This window comes from Ammospiza caudacuta, chromosome 3 (genome assembly GCF_027887145.1).
Source record: "Ammospiza caudacuta isolate bAmmCau1 chromosome 3, bAmmCau1.pri, whole genome shotgun sequence".
Classification (NCBI taxonomy): Eukaryota; Metazoa; Chordata; class Aves; order Passeriformes; family Passerellidae; genus Ammospiza; species Ammospiza caudacuta.
Genome location: NC_080595.1, coordinates 9275373 through 9297232, shown reverse-complemented (window position 1 = coordinate 9297232; position 21860 = coordinate 9275373). Strand labels below are relative to the sequence as shown.

General features: G+C 40.8%; 1 protein-coding gene across 2 annotated transcripts in view; it reads left to right on the top strand.

The window, feature by feature from the left end:
• SPTLC3 (serine palmitoyltransferase long chain base subunit 3) overlaps positions 1-21860 on the top strand; it is an 81006-nt gene that overhangs the window by 46554 nt on the left and 12592 nt on the right. For both annotated transcript variants that reach the window (XM_058802269.1, XM_058802270.1), the window contains exons 6-9: positions 571-664; positions 9772-9877; positions 17186-17405; positions 19533-19659. In XM_058802269.1, the coding sequence (XP_058658252.1) occupies positions 571-664; positions 9772-9877; positions 17186-17405; positions 19533-19659 (547 nt within the window). The remainder of the gene's footprint in view (positions 1-570; positions 665-9771; positions 9878-17185; positions 17406-19532; positions 19660-21860) is intronic.

Below are 21860 nucleotides of genomic sequence, written 5' to 3'. Positions count from 1 at the left end.
ACAAAACAATTTTATGTCTCTTAAAAAGGAAAAAAAAAATCTTAGAAGTTTCTCTCCTCAATTAGGTAAAAAGACACCTCATAAACCTTGGGGACTTCACCTCAAACTTAAGGATAGCCAACTGGACATGAGCCAAAACGTCCTGCCCAAGCAATTTACTAGGAAAAGAAGAGAACAAAGGAACTAATGGCTTTTGTGAGGTGTTTTACCAGGAGCAAGAACCTCTTGCCCTGGCTAGGGTTTTTTTTGTTATTTTGCCTTTTATTAAAACTTTTCTGTTTCCAACACTACCACAGAAGCATCCTGCTGATTTAATGCCATCTGAGGTGGCTGAGATATCTGGTGTGTGATATAAATCTCCAAGAGCTTATAAGACCTAACTCAAAGAAACCCTGTATCATATTCCAGCACCTTCAGAAAAGTGGCACAAAAATTCATTTAATGTTTAATCCTTACAGCTGAACTGGTGCAATGCTCTATCACAGGCACCTGTGTATGCTGGCACACACATGCACACGAGTCTGAAGCCTCCCAGTTGATGCAGATGCTCACTGTACTCCTTCTCCACAGGGCTGCCTCATTCTAAGTGATGAGCTGAACCACACTTCTCTCGTTCTCGGTGCGAGGCTTTCAGGTGCCACTATCAGAATCTTCAAGCATAACAGTAAGTATTGAATTGGAAAACTTTACAGACAGAGTTATTCACACCTCAAAGGCAGGAATGATTTCTTTTAATGCTTATTTTGCTGTCAGTTGCCAGATGATGCTTTTGTCCAGGCAGGAGGATCGACTGCTTAATATTATGAGTGGTTTCTGATGGGAAAAATTATAAGTGCAGTACTATAATTGCTATTGTGTCTTTTTGACTTGCTGAATGACTGTGTGCTGCCACAAAAGTTTTATTGTTTTTGTCATTGTAGCCCAAACAGTAGAAACATACTTATAGACATGCCTGTTTCCAGCAGGTTCAGTGAAACCAGAATTACCTTACCATGGCATTCCTTTGAAGCAGATAGTCTGAATTCCCAGAGATCTAATAGCAAAGATGGAGATGGGTATATCAACAGCATCATCCCAAATATTCTTTGAAATAGTATTTTAGTATAGAAATCACACATTAACTTTGCAATTGTAAAGCTATCTTCTAAAATGCTCATGCTCTCTAACTTGTATTTAGTTAGTGTTGCTCTGGTTACTGTCAGAGATATTAGGACTGCCTTTAATGACAAGAGCTTCTTCTTTTCCCTTATTCCCCATTACAGTTCCCTTTTCTATCCTCACTACTGCCAGCAGGCAAGAAAGGTTTAGAAGCTAGTGTAGTGATGAGAAATCAGAAGAGTGGTCTGATTACCTTTCTTAATGGCTAATACAGTCCCCTTCTTTACTAAGTGTTGCTTAAGGGAAGCAAAAATGAATTATGCATATGCTGTAAAAGGCCTAAGGAGGAGTTGGAATGAAAAGAACACCATAATTATACTATAAGATGTTGTTATACTTAATATCAGTTCATAATTTGGGCAAGAAGCAATTTCTGAAGATCATTCAAGTATTAAAGACCATCTGAACATTTTTACAGAATTAACTATTCATATAATAACTGTAGCATACCCCAGCTTGGTCCACTTCCACAAATGTGGATATGCTAAGCATGGTTGCCACACCAGTCTTTTCTCAACTTTTGCTCGGTTGTTCAAAGCCTTATCCCATTCAATCAGGTTGCATCACACCCTGAATTTTGACCTCTTACTACCCAAATCCAAACACTCTCAGCCTCTCCAACAACCTATGCCGTGTGCAGTCCAGCTGGCTTGTGTCACTTCCCACATCATTTTAGAAAACATTTCAGTTTGAGGAGTATGTTACTCTCAGCTGTGAAGATATCGCCTGGAGCTGTCACGCTTGCTTTAAGGAATTCAGTTTCTGACCATTCCTCAATATCTCACTCCCCTTACCAGAACCTAATGCCTAACCAGCTTGTTGCACTGACAGTAAATTAAAGCTGATGCTCTTCTGAATAATGGGTGAGCCTAAAAATAATAGTGAGTCCCCAAACAGCACTAGTCTAGCACTGGAAAATGCAGACAGTTGCTTTAAGGATCTTGGCAAACCTCGGTGGAAGCCCATCCAAGTTGCTTTGGAAAAACTCATTGATTTCAAGATTAAAGTTCTTATTTGCCAAAGATTAAAGCCCTGTATGCCATTGCTGGGACATCACCTTAGCTTACTTCCAAAATGAAACTTTGGGAACTTTTGCAAGTGACAGGGTCTTTGGTGTCAAGATGACTTTGAGGTGTTAGAAAGTCTCTCTTTCTCAGCTTCAAGACTGAAGAAGAAGGCAGAATTTTTTGGCTTTCATTTTCAAGGTTGTTTATTGGCCTTTATTTAATACATTGTCTTTCTCTGACTTGCCGAGATCTGTCTAGCACATCAGTTTATGGCATACTGACCACCTTGGGGCAGTGTTATCTTTTATACTAAAAATTATGTGTAAATTATTTACAATAATTTTCTAATACTTATCACTTATGTTAGACAGTTTGTCTTTACTCTAAATTAATTTAAAAGTGTTACTATCACAGGAGAAGATGAAGGCTACGAAGAAGGAGAAAGACTGGATTAGATTCTTCTATTTTGTTTCTTGAACCCCCATTCTAAAAACTTTAAAATTCTACATTTTCACTTGGTGATAAATTCACTATCATTCTACTCAAACTCTTGTGGCTTGCAGCTCTTCACACAAAGCTGGTAATTGTTTCTAAGGATTAAAATCAAAGGCACAGGTGTCTTTGACTCCATGCCATGGTCTCTGAGCCTCCATCAGGGTCTCAAGTCTTCTAGGGCAGTCAGATGAATTTCTTGGGTTCAGACATGCAAGTACTCTTTGGAATTGAGTGACAGCTTTTGTTGTCACAATTTTGTAGTCCTGACTCTAAACTTCATTTAGAGAGAGCTTCACATGCCCATGCTTTCTCTCAGCCCACTCTGAGCCTCTCAGCTAGTTATTTCTGTGGTTAGAAAGTTGTGTCTTTTAGTATTTCCTTAATCATACAATGAGTTACACATCACTAACTAAAATCACTCATGCAGAGATGCATGTTGAATGCCTTTTGCTTTGGGGGAAATAAGATGTGTTTTGGGGGAGATAGCAGTGGAAAGCATAACCCAGCAGGGCTGATGCCTTTGTAGGATGCATGCTTTCCCCCAAAATGGAGCAGACAGCCTTGTGCCCTCTGTCTGTCAGGGAGTAGTGTAACACAAGTCAGTACAGCAAAAAAATTAAGGACCAAAACTGTACTAATTAAGTGACCAAAAATTCCAGCTTGGGTCGGGAGGGTTCTTTTCATTCAGACAGATTTTGTTTTGTTAGACCAGAGCTGTGTTGCTTGTGCTGCCAGAGTCATTCTTGCTCATGTGTGGGTATGTGACATATACAGGCATGCCCAAACTGTCAGACTGTGCTTATGCTGTTGTTGTCATGCTTAAGAATAGGGGAATTGAGCCATGCTCCATGTCACAGTGCTTGCTGTGAATGCAAGGTTCCTTCTGCTGGATTGGCCCTGTGCAGGAATAGAAAACTTTGCACTTTGAGCTACTGCTTTAAGATCTTTAATAAGCATTGATTTCACCATCAGGTTCTAACAAGAGCATAAATCTCTCTCCTCATTACTTTCCCTACTCTGTTATGGAAAAACTCTGTCTAAAGAAATATGATACAAAACTTTGTTCTATGATAAAAATATTTCACAGAAAAGAGAATAAATCTACCACTTTAAACTTGCTATGAAATACCTTTATCTTTCAAAGACTGTACTGTAGCTAATTCTGTAAAACTATTACTTTATTTCATGAAATCTGTAATAGAGGATTGATTTGTCATCTTTCAAAAGTAAATAATTATTATTTTATTATTGATAGAGGATTGTTTCATTTGTAAGATGAGAAAGAATCTCTACCTATTACCTAAATTATGTATAATGTAGTTCTTATTCTTATAGAAGTTAATGAAGTTCTATTTCAATAAGTGGGTAGCTCTCTTAGACATTTCACTTTCCATAAATTTCTATATAGCTTTTCTAGAACAGACAAAATCCTTAGACATCTATGCTTTTCCTAGGTGAAATAAAAGGCATCTGGATATCTTTCATTTTGACAAAAACATTGCATAGGTGTATGAGAAAGTTTTCAAGCCTTAAAGTAAATAATAGAAAAAAAATGTGCTGTGGACCTATAAGTCTGTTTTTATTTGGACATAGGAATGTGCCCTGCATCCTGACTGCCAGTGAACAATCCCTTCCTTGTAAACAGACAGGAATTTACAGGTCTGGGCTGAGAGAAATGCACAGGCACACACACCTACAGGTCATCTGTGTGAGAGAAATGTAACAGAATATTCCATTTTAGCCAAAATCTACTGAACAGGGCCTTCCCTTCCTGTGGGCTCTCATTAGCTCTGTCTCCAGTCTTCACCCTGCTAAGGGCATATCAATATTGGCACATGGGTTTTGGCCTTTAAAGGAGTTTTTCTGTGTCAGACATCTGTGACGTTTTGTTTGCAAGCAGCAAAGTTCAGCTCCCTGGAGCCCCTGCTCTGAATCACAGGTCTAGGGGATTTTAATTTTTTTTTCCATTTTATTTTAGGGTCTAAGCAGTCCTAAATGTATGCAGTAGTGTTTTAGTGGACTAAAATGATTCTGACCTGCCCACAAAGCACCTGCCTTTGTCTTCCCTGCTGTGGGGTGGACACCACTCAGGTTGCCATTTCCTAGGCAGTGATTTTTTTGGGAAGATAGGACAGAGCTGCAGTGCTGCACTGGAATTCAGGCAGCAGCAGTGTGCAGTGGGAGAAGGTGGGATGCTAAAACATCTCTCCACCACTGGGGCAGTAGTGGCCTGGGCTTGGCCAGTTTTTTTGCTGGAAGGTTTCTGGTATTACCCTCATCAGCTTTGGTCTCCAGGGAGTCTCTCCCACCTTCCCCAAGTGACAGGATTGGGGGTCCCTCAGTTAAATGGGGGCTAAACTCAGATGCTTTTTACTTTCTGGCTCAGGGAGAGATTGACTGGGTTTGGCCTTTTTTTCTTTTTTTCTTTTTAATTTCTAAGGCAATCTTTTACTAACATCACACATTTAAAAGCACTTTTTCAGGACCTCTGACCTTTATCTGGTTAAGTATTAGCCAAAATCCTTGACCCTTCCAATAAAACCTGAAAAGCAAAACCAAATATTTAACCATTAATCAGGCTGTGATTTTATCAAGGTGTTTCTCTCACAGCAGTTCTAGGTCTTATACTGGTATCAGGTGTTCCTTCAGTGAACAGATGAGGGTGTTATGGACTGGTTATATCCAAGTGAGTTCTGTTCTGACCGGCCTGTAAAAGAAGGCACCATACAAGGCTTAGGATTTGTTTATTCTTTCTAATTCTACTACATTTTTCCCATTAAGCAACTCAATTGCAGTCTCATTTTCAGGTTTAGATTTGCAATTGCCTGAAAAGTCAGTGGGAATGTTGGGACAAGGCACAGAACTCAGGCCATGGGGGAAAAAATATTTGCAGTTCTCTTCATTGCAAGGGATTGCAATGCATTGATTGCATTCAGTGAGCAGTCAGAACAAGTGATCCTATGAGGAGGGCAGGAAATTGCAAAGCATAACCAAGCACATTGGTCAGGTGAAAATCCAGCCTTAATGTGGTGCTTGGATCTGCATCTGAAATGGCAATCAGGGCAATGCATTCCTAGCTCCTCCTTACGCACCTTTTCAATGTTGTGAAAGTAGTAAGAGATTTTTTAGTTTCTCACAGATCAAGTAATTGACAACAATTGTGTGATGCAGGTGTGAGCTGTCCAGGTTTTCATACAAAACACTGTTTCCAGCTTGGACAACAATTGTGAATTAATGTTCATCCAAACTCTGACATTTCTCCCTCTACTCAGTCAAATTACTGCTTTGCAGTTCAGATACAAGTGCCATGAAGACACCTTGAGAATGCACAGCTACCTGGAGGAGCTGTACTTAAAAATGAAGGAAATTCTAGGTGGCAGAAGGCCTTCACCTTTCAGAGCAAATATATTCTCTAGCTAAAAAGAAAGAAAGAAATTAAAGGAAAACTTAAAAAAAAAAGTGGAAACTAAGTACAACTAATTAAGCAAGCAAATAAAATGGGGGGGAAATTAAAGAGATAAGTAAGCAGATAAAAATTAGAAAGAGATCCCTTTGGTTGCAAAACTCCAAGAGTTTGTGGTGGCTTAGTACAAAATGGTTCCTTAATTTTTAAATTTTTTTTCTAACTGTGTAGGTAGCCCTTGAATTTCAGAAGAGAGGGCAGTGTTACAGCAGTTACAGAGTAGGATGAAAGGCACATTACCCACTAAGGTTTTGTGCTCCTTGAAGCCTCTGGCCACTATCAGAGACAAGATTGCTGCCCAGATAGGTGGACTGCAGCCTAATCCAGTTGGGTGTAATTCCCTGTGACACACACAGACGCTGCCAGGGCAAGGAGACTGGTCTGTCCTGCTCTCTGCATGCTGTGGCTGCCTTCCCCTTCTCTGCTTTGAGAAAGCCACATCTGACTTGCCAAGTGTGCACAGGGAGCTTTCTTGAGCCATTGCCCTTTACTTTCAGAGAGATTGGTATTTATTGAGGGGAGTCTCAGACTGTTGCTGTGGCTGCAGTGATCACCACTCCCACGTTCCAAACAAAGATACTTGTGTGCAGCCACGGGGTCAGTGCCACCTTGCATGAGAGTACAAAAGGGAGAAACTGAAAATCAGAGTTACAAGCACAAAGCAAAAAGAAGAATGTGATAAGAATAACAGCAGCCTGTTTATTTTAATTAAGCTGACATCACACAGGTTTCCAGCCCACACAGGGGAATGGTGATGACATCCCCAGCATTGCAGTGTAAGGATGAGGGGTGCAGACATCGTGTCTCCCTGATCATGCTGTGCTCCCTCCAGAAGCCTGCTGTCCCACCTGCACTGCAGGCAGCATGACACTCTGCCTGCCCAGGTTCAGACTTGCTCCAGCCCACTGGCAGTTTGTGTTCCTGCTATTGCTCTTGAATTAACTATGAGAGATCTCAAACAAGGATGATGCAAGTCCACCAACCCCACTGATAGATCTACTGTCCCCTCTTAGCAAACTTTATCCTCCATATCTGGGGAAAATGCTGTAAGGAGAAGGTGGAAAGTGAAACATGGATAGATTTGGTTGTGCTGTGACTGATTAATCAAGTCAAATTCTTAACTCCACCTCCTGGGCTGGTGAGCAGCTGTTGGCCATTGCTGCTGCAAACCCTGGGCTGGTGATGGTCAAACAAGGAAGGACTGTTATTTTCTCTATAACTGGTTATTCAGGATGGACTCATGCAGCTCATCATCTTAATATCCTAATGTCTCTCAATCTAACGATATTTAATGAGTAAATAATTTGATATCTGAAAGTCATCTGGGGTTGTGCTGTTGTTTTTCCTGGCATTCAGTAGATCCCACTTTCTCAAAAGCTTAAGCACAAGCACATAGAGCATTGTTTTCACCTTGAAGAACAGAAGCAGCCTTTTGTGGGGACTACTAAAGGTTTTTTTTCTTTCTGCCTGTTTCCCCTTTCCAAATGAGGCAATTAATAGATTAGTAAAATTCATTTGCACATGAATAAATTATGTGTTGACTATTACAGGCTTCAGAAAGGGTCACACATACATGTTTTTCAAAATGAGATGTCAGAAAGAATGTGAGATAGCCCTGATCCTGCAAACGGGTATGTTCTTAGCCTGTACTCCAGCAGAACATATTATGTGTAAAATCAGGGAACCTCATCCCTTGGAGAGGTTCTTCCAGTCTGAGGTCTCATGTTCCATGGTACTTTGGACAGAGGACCTATTCACAGCCATGTATTTTAAAAACAGAATTACATACTTTTCACTTCATTTCCTCTTTTCTTTTTTTCTTCTTTTCATGTGCGTGTGCTAAAACTAAATCTTCAAGCCATGCTTTTAGCTCAGAGGCAGAATGGCTTTTCTGAAGACAAGAGCCAATCTGGACTGACATATAGAACACTGAATTGAAAAACCCTGTGTGATTGAGAAAAGGGATTCAAAGGTCCCAAAAGGATTTAGAAGACACTGACATCAGTAGAGGATAATTTGGTGGAGAAAAGGGGGTGTCCACATTTTACTGTGAGCTTTCTGTCATCCTGAGGGAGCCCTTTAAGAGGGTTTCTGAATATTGTCTACTTGAAACAAAAGACAAGTGAGCTGCTGCAAATTCTCAGCTTGGTTTTAACTTTCCCATATAAAGCACTGAAGAACTTTCATTTCCTTGATTGCCATCTAGTGGAAAGTGTGCTGTCTGCATTGCATTATTCCTAGCAGCATTCTCCATCTCAGAGCTCACTGAGGTGTGCAGGCCACTGCACCACTGAAACAAGGGGCAGCTGATATTGTCCATGCCTATTTTGTGCTTAGTAGACTACAGCAGGGACTTGCTAGGTCAAGTGCAGAGTGGCAGCTCGGTTACTGAGAACTTCACCTTTCACCAGCATCACTGAATGTTCCTAGGAAGAGGTAAAGCATCAGGATCTGGAAGGGTTCAGGACATAACCTGGCCTTCTCTCAGGGCACAGGTTACTCACAATGGCCAATTAATGTGCAGATGGCTCCATTCCCCTGGGGCAGAAACCAAACTAGGATCAGTATTAATATTTCTAAGGTGTATTTTTTTTCCTCAGAACAATTCATTTTACATATTGACTTTGTCCTATTGTAGAAGGTTGTATCAACTGTGTTGTGTTGCTGAAGCAAATGGGGTTATATTGTGGAAAAATGCCATTGATTTTCTCAGCCCATGGTTTGAGCTGATCTGTAGTGTTATTTGGGTAATATGAGACTCTACAGGATGTTGTTGGGAAACATTCTGAAATGCCAATCCAGATTCCTGAAAAGCGCCCAAATAATTGATTTTGAAGAGTGTCCATTCATTGGCGACACCAGAATGCTGGTGCATTGAGAGTCACATTTGGCCTGACCCTGATTTCTGTGGTATACTTTCTTGTTTCTTCCATATTTTTCAAAATTTCAATGGCTTTCCTTCAAGATATTTTTGATGACCCACACTCAGCCCTTAAGGAAGCAGCTAAGGATCATAACCTTGTTCTAGGCCTCCTTATATTGAAGTCCTGCCAGTGCCAAGCATTTGGGCACCAGATCAGTGTGTCCGTGCCATGTGCTTGTATCCACCTGCCTCTTCCTCTCTCATCAGCAACCTTCCACTTTCTTTCCTTCTTGAGGAGGACAAGACTTCTCTTGCTGCCATCCTTATGTGCTTCATGCAACCTTGTCAAAGCCTTTGCTGAAGAAATGCTTGTTGTTTGTGAGCTTGTGGTTGGAAAGCAACCAAAACTCACAACTGAAGCCTTGATAAATTATGAGAATCAGCAGCCCCTACACAGAACTGCTGGCAGTTAGCCTCAGTACTGAAGCAAAGTGATTCCCTTTTGCCTTTAAATACAAATGTATGCTGAGTATTTCTAGAAGTTTCCCAGATCAGGTAAATAATGGAAGCTTTTTATAACTCTTCTTGTCACTAAATTGCATTCACACTAATGAAAGGAATTGTTAGGTCTTGCCTAATAATAAAAGAAGTTTATCTTTAGGACACTTTTTTTTTTTTTTAATGTTGTCTATTTCTGACTAGGAAAAGTAGCACCCAATTGAAAGTTCTTGACAAAAAAACTGCTAATGTTTTTCCTTCCTCCTTTTCCTTATTTTTAAATAAAGATATGCAGAGCCTCGAGAAGCTGCTGAGAGATGCAATAATATATGGACAGCCTCGCACCCACAGAGCATGGAGAAAAATTATCATCCTGGTGGAGGGCATTTACAGGTATGTCTGTGTGGTAGAAAGATGAGTATTCTATCATTTCTGAGGACAGAATGATGAATTGAGTGGGGCAAACTCTGACTCTAGGTATCTGAGGGAAATCTTAATGAGGGTGGAAGTTGCACTAACTTTCTGTGATCTCATGAATATGTTGATTTCCATTATGACAGCCTGAACCTTGTATCCTGTAACTCCAGTTAGATCCTGTACATTGTTCTGAATGTTGATTTAGCAAATCACAGTTGAGTGGGAGATGTACTGAGAGCAAGACAGGTAAGGTCATGTATGTTGTGCCAGATGTGATAAAGTTTGTGGAACTATAGTTGGTGAGGGGTTCTGCTGAGTAGGAGTTGTTCATTACACATGGGCAGGTCAAAAGACATCCACACAGAATTGATTAAGCTCTGCATGCCCACTTCTTGCCCAGCTGCTGAAATCTTAAGCTAAACTTAGGTTAAGTGATATCAGCACCTTTTTAGTAACTAGTGCTGGATCTAATAGACTCACACTTAAACAGGAAAATTGAAAGACTGGCTTTCAAAGAATTATGTAGTGGTATTTAACATAGCCCTAGTCCCTGGAGGAGTTCAAATGAGAGAAGTGCCTTTGAGAATGCATCTGATAATAGCAGCTTCAATAATACAGTGTAATTATAGAGCACCTAAGTCAGGTAGCTACACAGTGTGGTGCAGCTTACACCCAACCAGAAAAGCAAACAATCACTGGAGCTGAGCAGCAAAGCAGTGGCACCAGCCAAGCTCATCATCCTGGGCTTCATCCTGGCCACTGCTCCAGTCTGGAGAAGGCAACCAGGGAGTTCATGGAGGGGGAGCCACTCCTGGGCAGGAGTTGGAGAAGGGAAGGGCTGAAGAAGCAGGGATATGAACAGAAAGAAGGTTTGCAGGGATGTAGTCAAGGCTACTGCAGTGATGACAGGAGATAGGGGAGCAGGACAAGGATGGTTTGGGGAGTAGCAACACCTGCCCCAGAGAGAAGGAAACCAGAACCACTCATTCACAAGCCATGACAGGGTTCATGAAAGTGACATTAAAACTCTATATGTGGGGATTGTATCATGTGTTGCTGAAATACAGCCAGTCTCAATGGGCAGTCACTTATGCCATTTTACAGCAAAATGCTGGCACAGCTTAGCCAATTAGCTTTTTTTTTTGGTAAGAAATCTTCTAGGATCTCATGTCATCACTACTTCTTAGCTGTCAGTGCTTTCTTTTTGCCTAACATTTTCCATCTGTAACGAGACCAAATCAGTCCTTATCTAAACACCTGTCACTCAGAGGTGAAACAGGATCAACAGATCAGCTGATCCAAAGCAGGCTGAACATGTCCTTTCAACCAGAATAAACAAAGCAAAACTACAAATAAACATTGCTTGGCACTACTAAAAGAAAGCTTGGATTTAAGGGCTTTGATCACACAGAAATTAAGTGGACCACCAACATTTTACTGACAAATGTTCCCAAGGGTCACATGGCTGGCAGAAAAGGCTCCAGCTGCTGAGCTTTGTTCACTTTTAAATCCTTTGTCCTGAGTATTGATCACTAGGGAAGAAGGTAGACTGGTAACACAGAGGTGTGGATCAGTCCAAGAAATGGAACAAACCCACTGTTAGCTATTTAACTATACTAACTTGTAACTGTATTTCCAGATTTATGTTTGGTGTAGAGTTTTCTTTTCCTATATTTTTACAGTTCATTCTCAAATTAGCTTTTATTTGCCAGAATTCAAAAACTTTCAGTTGGAATGCAAAACAAAAGCACCTTAAACCTCAGAATACCTACTTAAAGGAACCATAAGTTCCTTCAGCTCCATAAAGGCTAAATAATGTTAAGACCTCTCATGCCCTGAGTGCCTATGCTTCTGAAAGACATAAGGTTCTGAAAGAACAAAGCTCAGGTCTCTAATAGTCTCTCATTGGAAACTGTCCCTAGCAGTAGCTAGGTTGGTTGGTTAGTTAGTTAGTTAGTTAGTTAGTTAGTTGTTTTCACAGTCTAAGCAGATCAGAAATTGGAGAGTGTGGTTTGGTTGTAAAGCAAATCTGCTGTGGCTTGAGGGTGAATGCCACAGTGTGCCACCGTGGCATGTCCCTGCCACCGCTTCCAGCCTTTGGGACATGTGACACTGCCAGGAGCAGGCTCACAGCACGGGCACTCTGAGCCTGTTGGTAGCTAAGAACTATGCAAAAATTAAAAAAAAAAAAACAAAAAAACCCAAGAAAACCAATTAAAAAAAAAAAAAAAAAACAAAAAACAAAAAAAAAAAAAAAAAAAAAAAAAAAAAAGAAAGCTGGAGAAGGACAGAGTAGAAATACTCTTACTCTTTTCGTGTGTATGTTCTCTCCTTTCTTGGCCCGGGTTTTTGAAAGACTAAAATTTTCCAGCCCCATATTGGCTAATGATAGTTTTCTTGAAGGTTTGCCAAATGTCAAATTAACATTCATCCAGAGGGTTTAACAGGAGTTAGAGTGCAGTTAATGTATTCTTCTTACAATAGTTACTACTGCTTTTTTTTTTTTTTTCCTTAAGTTATGCTTCAGGGACAGAAAATGTAGAATTTAAATAACTTGGTCAGAGCCATTCTCCAAGTTAAAATATCTTGATTTGCAAGTTTGGCCTGGCAAATTTTTACAGAAATGCTTTTTCCAGAGAAGTAAAAGAAAACACTAAGCTTTCCTGCTTTAAAAAAATACTGTTATATGGGACACCATAGTCTTAGTATGATGAAGTTTATGGTATGGAAAGAAATTTGCCTTCTGTTTCCATTAGGAGTATCTTAAAGTGTTTACGCTTACCAGCTGGCAAAATTTGAAAAGGGTCATTGTTAGCCAACATGAGCATTTCTGGAAATCAGACTTGTGTTTGGAGCCATAAACCACAGATTTCGCTTGGTTAAGGCAACTTAAGGCAAAATTGGCCCCTTGACTTGGGAAGCACTCAAGCTACATGTCAAATAAATAGCATTAGGTATGTTTTTGTTTGCTTTTTAGTGTCTCTATTATCTTAAAAAGAAAAAAATCATCAAAAGTAAATGTAACTCCTAGTGAAAGCTGATTTTTAACTTGGACCAGCCTAGGAGCAAATATATTCAGTTTGTGTTCCAAACTGAGGGAGACCATCTAGCCATCAATCTTGACTCCAAAAAGCATGAAGAAGTTTTGGCAGTAACCAGGGCACAAGTTAAACTGACTTGCTAAATAATATTTTTATTATTTGAATTCCAGCTAATGTTTTCCTTGGCTTCTACCATTTCCAGTTCAGGATTAATCAGTTACTGTGTTCTTACATGGTTTGTGGTAGGCTTCTGCTCTCTTCCATGCATTTTTACTTAGGAGTCAGATAGGCCAAGGCTCAGGGCAGAAGTCATGGAGAATCAGAAATTGATCAAAACATATTGGTTTTCATTTGTTTGTTCCTTACTTTTAATTTAATTTGTGTATTTTCCCTTCCAGCTAAGAAAATACCTCTGATCCGTTAGATATTGTCCAATGCCTTTTCATGTGCATTAGAAGTTCCTTGGGATTCAATGCCAATAGTGTAGGAAATTTAGCAGGTTATTTTTTTTGTTTTTTATTTCCTGGGATTAAGTGACTGGATTTCCAGAAAAAAATGAGGTAACATTTAATGTCTTTGGCCAAGGACCAGCATTAAAGGTTAAAATTTCTATAATTTCACTGTTGAAATGGAGTTCTATTTGAGGGCAGAGTTGAACGATTTCCTTAAAATTATTACTGTAAACTACAAAACAGGGATTGTTGTATGAATGTACAAAGTTTATGTAAGAAAACAGTACCTAAAGTAACTGTTAAAGTGTAACATTTCTGTCTTGTGAGTAGCAGGCCAGGAAAGGAGGGATTTTTCCCAATTACAAACTAGCCTGAAAGGGGAACAGATAAACTCTTCAAATGTTGAAAAGATAGTGGTACTCTAGGGCATGTTTAGAGATTTATTAGATAAGAGGTGGAATACCCCTTTTCCCAAGAAGTTTCACTATGTAACTGGCCAAAAAACCCCATCAATATCGTGTCAAGGGCAAACCTGTATTCCAACTGAAGTGACCAATCCAAGCACACACTTCCCATCTCTCAAAGCACTGGATCCACAATTCAACAGCTGCATCAGGAAGAACATCAGTGCTTTGGTGGGGATTGAATCAAGTTCCAAACTCGAGTTTTCTAAAAATTTAGGATTATCTCCTCACTTCTGGAAGTACATTCAAAATGAGTGTGTACTGACCCAAGTTTTTGTACCTGTCCACCACACAAGGGAGATGAGGGTCAGCTGCAATCTGCAAGCTTTCCATCCCTGCCACCAAGCTAGGAGTTTGTGCTACAAGACGAGATGTCATACCATGTAATAAGAACACCTGGCCTGGGCAGAACCAGCTTTAGTTCATCTGCATCTGGAGTTTTTTATGTGCTCTGTGTGCTTGAGCAGATCTGGAAACAGATCAATACATTTGTACATAAAGCTAAGAGGCCAGAGTGAGACAGAACCAGTACAGTTCACTTCTGGCTCTTTGGTTTAAGCTCACTTGATATAAACATTTACTGGAGGATTCAGTAGACTTTGCATCTGGACTACTCAAGGGGTTATGTGAAGCTTTATCTGAAAGAAATTTGAGAGAGAGTGGTGTGCATATCACTAACCATCTCCCAGGGTCAAGAGAGAGACCAAGACCAGAGCTGGCAGCAAAACAGTTCTCATCTCTGTCATCAGGATGGCTGAGACCTGTTGCAATGGCAGCACAGAACATACACATGACTCCAGCAGCACTTTATCTGTTCCATGGATGCTTCAAGGCCACATTAGGACCTCTGACAACTATTGTATTTGTCAGCCAGCATCTTTCAAGAGCAGTAGATCAAAACTGAAACTGAATACAAGTGCCTTGTTTTGCTAAGCAGCTTAGAGTTCCGAGAGAAATCTCCTACTCATATGAGAAAGAAAAGTTTTCAGTAAATCTTCTAGATGGTTAAATCTTGCATCAGCCATGTACCAGCTTCATGTATTCTGGGATTCAGCACAACTTTCCTTCCATTACACAAATACCCAGCATTTTTAATTTACCCTTTTTTACTCTTTTTGAAGTTAAATGCTGTCTCCTGCCTGAATCTCCATTAGCCACCAAGCCTAATAACGACCATATAAATGTGGAAAAACTATTATTGTGCTTCTATGCCTGGCTGTTGTGCTCAAGCATGCAGGAAGGTGGAAGGTGGGATTGCAGTTTGCAGATTGCAGTTTGCTCCTTGGCTCTCTGTCCCTGCAGACCCACCAGACACCGCTGAAAGCTGCCAAGCCCAGCACATATGATGGTGCACATCCAAGCACATCCAGTGCCTCAGTGTCATTTTAGCTGACTGATGCTTTGACTCTGGGCTATGTGAGGACTGTGGGCCCTTCCCTTGTATTCACTAGGAAAATAGCTGTGGTGGTTTAAATTGCTTCTCCCCCAGCTGCCAAGTGCCGTTTGGGAAAAGTGAAAAAGCCCAGTCCTCAGGAGATTGCAGTACAAGCCCACCCTTCTTTGCTGCAAGGGACCGTGGTGCCAACACACAGTCCTACAGCTGCCTCTTTGATGGCTGGGCAAGACAGAAGGACATGATTTGCCAGCAGTCAGCAACAGTCAAAAATATGCCTCCAGGCACACACAGCCAGGCTCTCTGAACCTCCCAGTGTGAACAGCACAGGCAACCCTTGTCCATGGCTCTCCCCCATGCTGTTACACTAATGGAGACTTGTCTTTGGGCAGGTCTCCTGAAAAACTGGAGACCAGTTTCCAAGTTTATTCAGGAGACCAAAGGATGAAGAAGGACTAAAATTGTGAGAAATTTCCCAAGTGCTAAAAACACATCGTGCTCCTTTTGTGGTGCCAAACTTGCAGCTGCACAGTACAAGTGGCAACAAAGCAGCCTGTGAAAGCCATTGGTCCAGGATCCAAAAATTTCCAAGGCACTATTGATTGCACTTCTTTTTTGTACTTGCTATTTGGGACCAAAGTCCATGTTTTTGGTCATCTGAAACTCACTGCATTTGCAAGTGGATACACCTTAGCTGTGGGCCTCAGCTGCAGAGCCCTCCTTTTACTGGCCCACAGCACACTGAATTTGTGTGTGATAAGAAGTTTTTAGCCTTTGAAGACCTGCTTCGTAAAGCCAGTGGAAGAGAACTCATTATGAAATTAATACTGAGCGCATCTGAGCATATCAAATCATAGCTGTGGTCATCTCACAAAGGTTTTCAAGACACAAGTCTTCACAGCAATACTTTGCAAATGCCATCTTTATGGGATCAGAGAGCATTTCTTATTTACCTCCCTGTGCTTTCATTTTGCTGGACACCTCCTCTGTGCCTTCCCATTTACTGACACGACCACCAACAGTGCAAAAGATCATCTCTTCCCCTTTCTATAAATCTCAGTACACCATTAATCACAGAATCATGGAATGGTCTGGGTTGGAAGGGTCCTGAAAACTTATCTTGTTCCAACACCCCCTGTCATGGACTGGGACATCTTCCACTAAACCAGGTTGCTCAGAGCCACATCCAGCCTGGCCTAGAGCACTGCCAGGTATAGGCATCCACAGCTTCTCTGGGCAACTTGTGCCAGTTCTGGATATTTTGTTTTTCTGCATGGCTGTAAGAAAGTAAAGAGAAAAGGAATGGAATTTTTTTTACTTTTGATTACTAGGTAGCAGGCTACATTTCCTAAAAAGTTCATATCGAAGCAAAAATTGGCAAGACTGGATTTCAGCTGCCTGTTTTAATCCCTGATTCTGTGAAGACTGGGAATGCTTAGAGTTTATGGCACCAGCTGTGGGTTTCACATGGCCCATCTCCAGTGTATGTTGGACCCAACTCCTCTGCACCAGATGAATTTGCTCTAGAGCTGTTATGCCCAAATACTGCCACAGTAGCTGACAATGAAGTAAGGACCAGACTGAATTGTAGCTGTTCCTTATAATATATGTTTTGTAGAGAAGAACTGTAGTGTGCTGCTTAGGGTAAGTATCTCCACCTTGCTTTACACCTTTCCTTCTCTCCTCTGACACGTTGACAATTTACAACCATCCAAAGACTTTTTGACTGGTTTTCAATGTTTGAATTCTAAAACCATTTAACTCTTTTGTATACTCACCTGCAAGTGGGAACGGGTTTTTTTTGGCTTGTAAGTAAAAATTGAGATTCCAGAAGAACTTTGGTGGACTAAGGCAATCAATGGCTATATTTCCTGCCAGTATGGGAAAGAGTACAGGGATTTTTGTTGCTCACCCCTGATTCTCTCCATGAGCAGCATGGAAGGGTCCATCGTGCGCCTGCCAGAGATAGTCTCCCTGAAGAACAAATACAAAGCATACCTCTACTTGGATGAAGCTCACAGCATTGGTGCAGTGGGAGCAACGGGCCGAGGAGTTGTGGAATACTTCGGGATGAGTCCCAATGACGTTGATGTATTAATGGGAACGTTCACAAAGAGCTTTGGTGCAGCTGGAGGATACATAGCTGGCAAAAAGGTAGGAGGAAATCATAAACAATTTCACATCAAGAGCGTGCAAACTGCTTTTGTATGATGTATGATATTTTTCAGTATCTTTTTGAACAGACTGCTTAATGCAAGCACTGTTCTAAAGTTAGCATCATTTTTGCTTGGATCCCAAATGTACATCAAACAGTCAGACTTTCTTATTTTTGTCTCATGTTCATATTATGTAATTTGCTTGAGTTGGATTATTCTGTGCCACTCTGATGATTGTTGTTTTTCTTGGAAATGTTTGGACATGTTGTGGTTGGCTAATATACTTCCCTACTTTAATTTGCATGCGGATTGCTCATTACTTTGTTTCACATTTGTAAACAGTATGTGAAGCAATATTGAGAGATTGAAACCACAGTTTCATCCACTGATAATAGAATTCCTAAAGAGTTGTGAATTGACATAGTTGCATTTTTTAGGAGAATGGAGAAAGAGGTTACTGGGGGGCTTTTGCAATAGTAAATTCTGTGTCCTCAGTTGCTCTGCATACATTAACAAAACAATCTCTTGCCAACAACAGATGTCAACAAAAAGTAGAGCTGAGCTTGCTTTAACTGGGGGTCTAGAAGAGAAAGCGTAATCAGCACCATTGTGAAATGTCATTGGTTTTGTTGCTTGACAGAGAGATCAAATGGCTGCTGATTATTTTCTCTTTTCATACCCAGCTGAATGTGTTTTTTAAGCAGTCTGTTGAATGAGTGGGAAGCCTGTTTATTCAGCCCATATGGTTGTTGTCAGGATAACATTAATAAGGGTAGCCCTACAGTAGAATAAAAGGGCTATAAGAAAGTATAAACTGTGTATTTCTTACTGTCTTTTTTGTGTTTGCCCCTGGAGATCTTAAAACCAAGTGTCATAATAGATCGAGAATCAATTTTCTTTGTTTCCTTGGCTTCCTGAATTTGTATCTGTACATTTATTTCTTACCAAAAATAAGATGGGTAATGTAGCTAGAAAGTATAGAAAGATTAGACCTATGAAAAGCAAAGTCCCATGTAATTTATCCTCTAATCCTTGGGAGGTTTTTTTGAGTGAAAACAGGTCACTCTTTTCACGCCTATGTGTATCACTAAGTATTGCCTCAGGCTTCTCAGCCTTGGAAGGCTGGTCACCCATTCACCCACTTATGTTCCTTTCTGTAGGTACAAACTCACAGTGGTGCTGTTTATTCTGCATCAGCTGGAGCCCAGAAGCCTTCTTAGCTTTTAACCAAACCCTTAGGAATACAATTGCAATATGGCCATGTGCAACCTGTGTAAGGTTAGGTAAATCTTTATCCTCAGCACTGGAGTTACTCTCATACAGCATTTTGGTAGTGATTTGTGTTACTCTCACTGGATTTTCTTTTCTGATTTTATTTTTTTATCAAAGTCAATTTTCAAGTAGGCCTCATCCCTGTCTCACTAACACACACTCAACTTTTAGTGTGGTAACTGTTACTCTGATATTTTGCACTAGGAGATATTTATAACAATCATGATCTTAGTAAGATCAGAATTCCTACTGCATGCCTGAATTCAGGAGAGTTACTGGTGTTTTAGACATGCCTACAGTATATCAATGGTTTTTCTAAGAGGACAGATTGTGTTCTTAGGAAATGTTAAAGCAATTATACCAACTCTGACATGACTGTACCTGCCACACTGATTGAAAGTTTTGATTGAAAATTTATGTGCTTATTGACAAAGATAGATCTCAGTGAGGTTGCTTTTCCTGGGCTAAGTCGTGTGGCAGAGAACCTATCCTGATGTCATATAGCCTTAGTTTCATTACCAGAGGGGAACTGAGCAGCATTATTTTAAGTGCGGCTGTTCATTGGTCTTGAAATTATTTTGGCTCCTTTATAAGTCGTCTGAGCACAGAAGTAAATATTATTCTATTCCAGACTTTTGTTTCAGCTGTAATTGTCCCACTTATATGGTAAAGCATTTGGACCTGCCTGATGTTTCTTCAGGCCATGTATTAACAGTGGCAGTCAAGAATGCAATGCAGTAGCTGGTGAAATGTCCTCCTCCTTCTGCACATTCCCATTCCTGCAGTAGTTAAGAGGGAGGTCTGCTGTTTGGCCAGCTCAAAGCTCATTCATGCTCTGTTTTGCTTGTGTAAGGACCTTGTGGACTTTTTACGAACTCATTCTCATAGTGCTGTGTACGCCACATCCATGTGTCCCCCCGTAGCAGAGCAAATCATCAGGGCAATGAAATGTCTCATGGGACTGGACGGGACAACACAAGGTAAGCCCCCTTCCCTTCCTTTCCCTTCCCTTCCCTTCCCTTCCCTTCCCTTCCCTTCCCTTCCCTTCCCTTCCCTTCCCTTCCCTTCCCTTCCCTTCCCTTCCCTTCCCTTCCCTTCCCTTCCCTTCCCTTCCCTTCCCTTCCCTTCCCTTCCCTTCCCTTCCCTTCCCTTCCCTTCCCTTCCCTTCCCTTCCCTTCCAACATCATCCATCAGCCAAGTATTGCAATAGCAGTGGAAAAGAAATCCTTCTTACTGTAAAATTAATACTCAAACCTTCATATTCTAAGTACTGTGAACCCTGAGTTTTTTTCCATATTCATCCACATGCATCAGGGATGGAAATATTTTGCACTTCTGGTTGTGTAGTTGCCAGCCCATCCTGCTTTACAGCAACAAGTTGAAATACATATATTTCCCTTGGAGTACATTGTCTGACTTTGTAGTGGGTTTCATAAGGATGTGACTTCATTTATGGGGTAGGTGCTGTCAGTTTAGCTTCTTTTTAAGTGTAAACCTTCAAAATGGCAAGCAACTCAGGCATGGTGCAGCTTTTCAGAACAGGTATTGTATGTTAAATAATAGTATGAGAAGATGATTATAATAATTCCTACCTCACTCGGGCATCAATTATGGCGTCCTGAGCCTAGTTTTGCAATTTGTCCCAAAAGAATTGACTACTTGGTGTCTTCATGAAAAATTAGGTGTATTTCTATTCATCTCTTGAAGTTGCAGATGCAGCTACTGTCCAATCCTCTGTGTGACATCCTTTATCCTCTGTGTAATGTTTTATCATCTGTGCAATGTGTTTTCTATACAACAAGCAACAAAACAACTGTGACATACCTCTCTATTACTGTTTCAAAGCAATGCTGATATGTTTTCAGTATTCTAGAACTTAAATCCCAACATGGAGAAAAAGTGATTGAATTTGTGTAGTTTTCTTCCAGGAATGTGTGAAAGTCATGATATTCTTTAACGTGCAGCTGAAGATACAGATTCTGCACTGAATTGCAATCTTTTTTATACTGGTCCAGCAGTGCTGTTTTCTGTTACAGAATTAATTCTGTAGTAGTCCTCCCTGATAGATGTGACTGGGATAAGGTGGGAATGGAAGAGATACAGAGTAGATGAAAGCAGGTAAGATACTCTGTGCACTGTTCTGTTGCAGTGCCCTAGAGGGCTGCTTCGAGCCATGATAGATACAAGGCTATTAATGAGGCCAGAATTTACAAGACTCAGAGTACAGAAGGAAGGATGGAGAATCCAATCCCAATGCCTAATTCTGCTGAGTGCAAGGACAAAAAGCAGCAAAACTCCCGCGCAATGATAAAGCGATGCTTCGTTCATTTTCTCAGAGAAGCCGGAGCCTAAAAAACTGCTTCCAGCTTGAAATTCGGAAGGTCCTGGTTGCGTGTGCTGATGCCTACATGTGTTGGAGATAAGAGACGTCTCTGACATCTTTCTCGTAGCCTGGGGCCGCGGCAGCGGGCGCAGCTCCTGCCCCGGCGTTGCCGTGAGAGGGCGGTCTGACACTGAGCCTGCCCGGCACTCGCTGACTCAGGCGCTCGCAGATGCTCCGTGTAAAACACGAGACATGCAGAGCATTTCCCAGCCTTCAAAGCCTGTTAAAAATGCTCCTCAGCTAGCGTGATTCTGCATGCAGTTCAGTGCAGGATAACAGGAGAACTGGGTTCAAGATGGAGTATTTTAAGATGTGCATGTCTGTCTTAGGTCTAAGAGTTTGAAGCATTTTCTCTTCAAGAACCAGTGTTATTTAATGAGACAGTGTTAGGATTTCTGCACAAAATAAGAGCTTATTAAGTCTTCTGCAAATATATTATGAAGTAAATTAGTGGTTTTTTCATTTTTTTTTTTAATTGTCTTGTAATATGAAATGCAAATGAGTAGAAAAACAAATGAATAAATCATATATCACAACTTAGACCATTGCACAAAGGCTAGCAAGCTGGCTGTGATGTGTAAAAATGTTTCTTGTCCTTCTGAGCCAGACTCATTATTTTAGGTTTTCTTTCATGTGGGCCTTCCCTCATTAGGCTGTCTTGTGGACTACAAAAAAACCCCACAAGACAAAACACGGGGAAAAAAATGCTGTGCTGGACCACACTACATACAATGCATTGCTTTGGCATTGGAGAGAGGAAGGTAGTGGCTTAGAAAGGAGCAAAAGGAACAGTAAGAA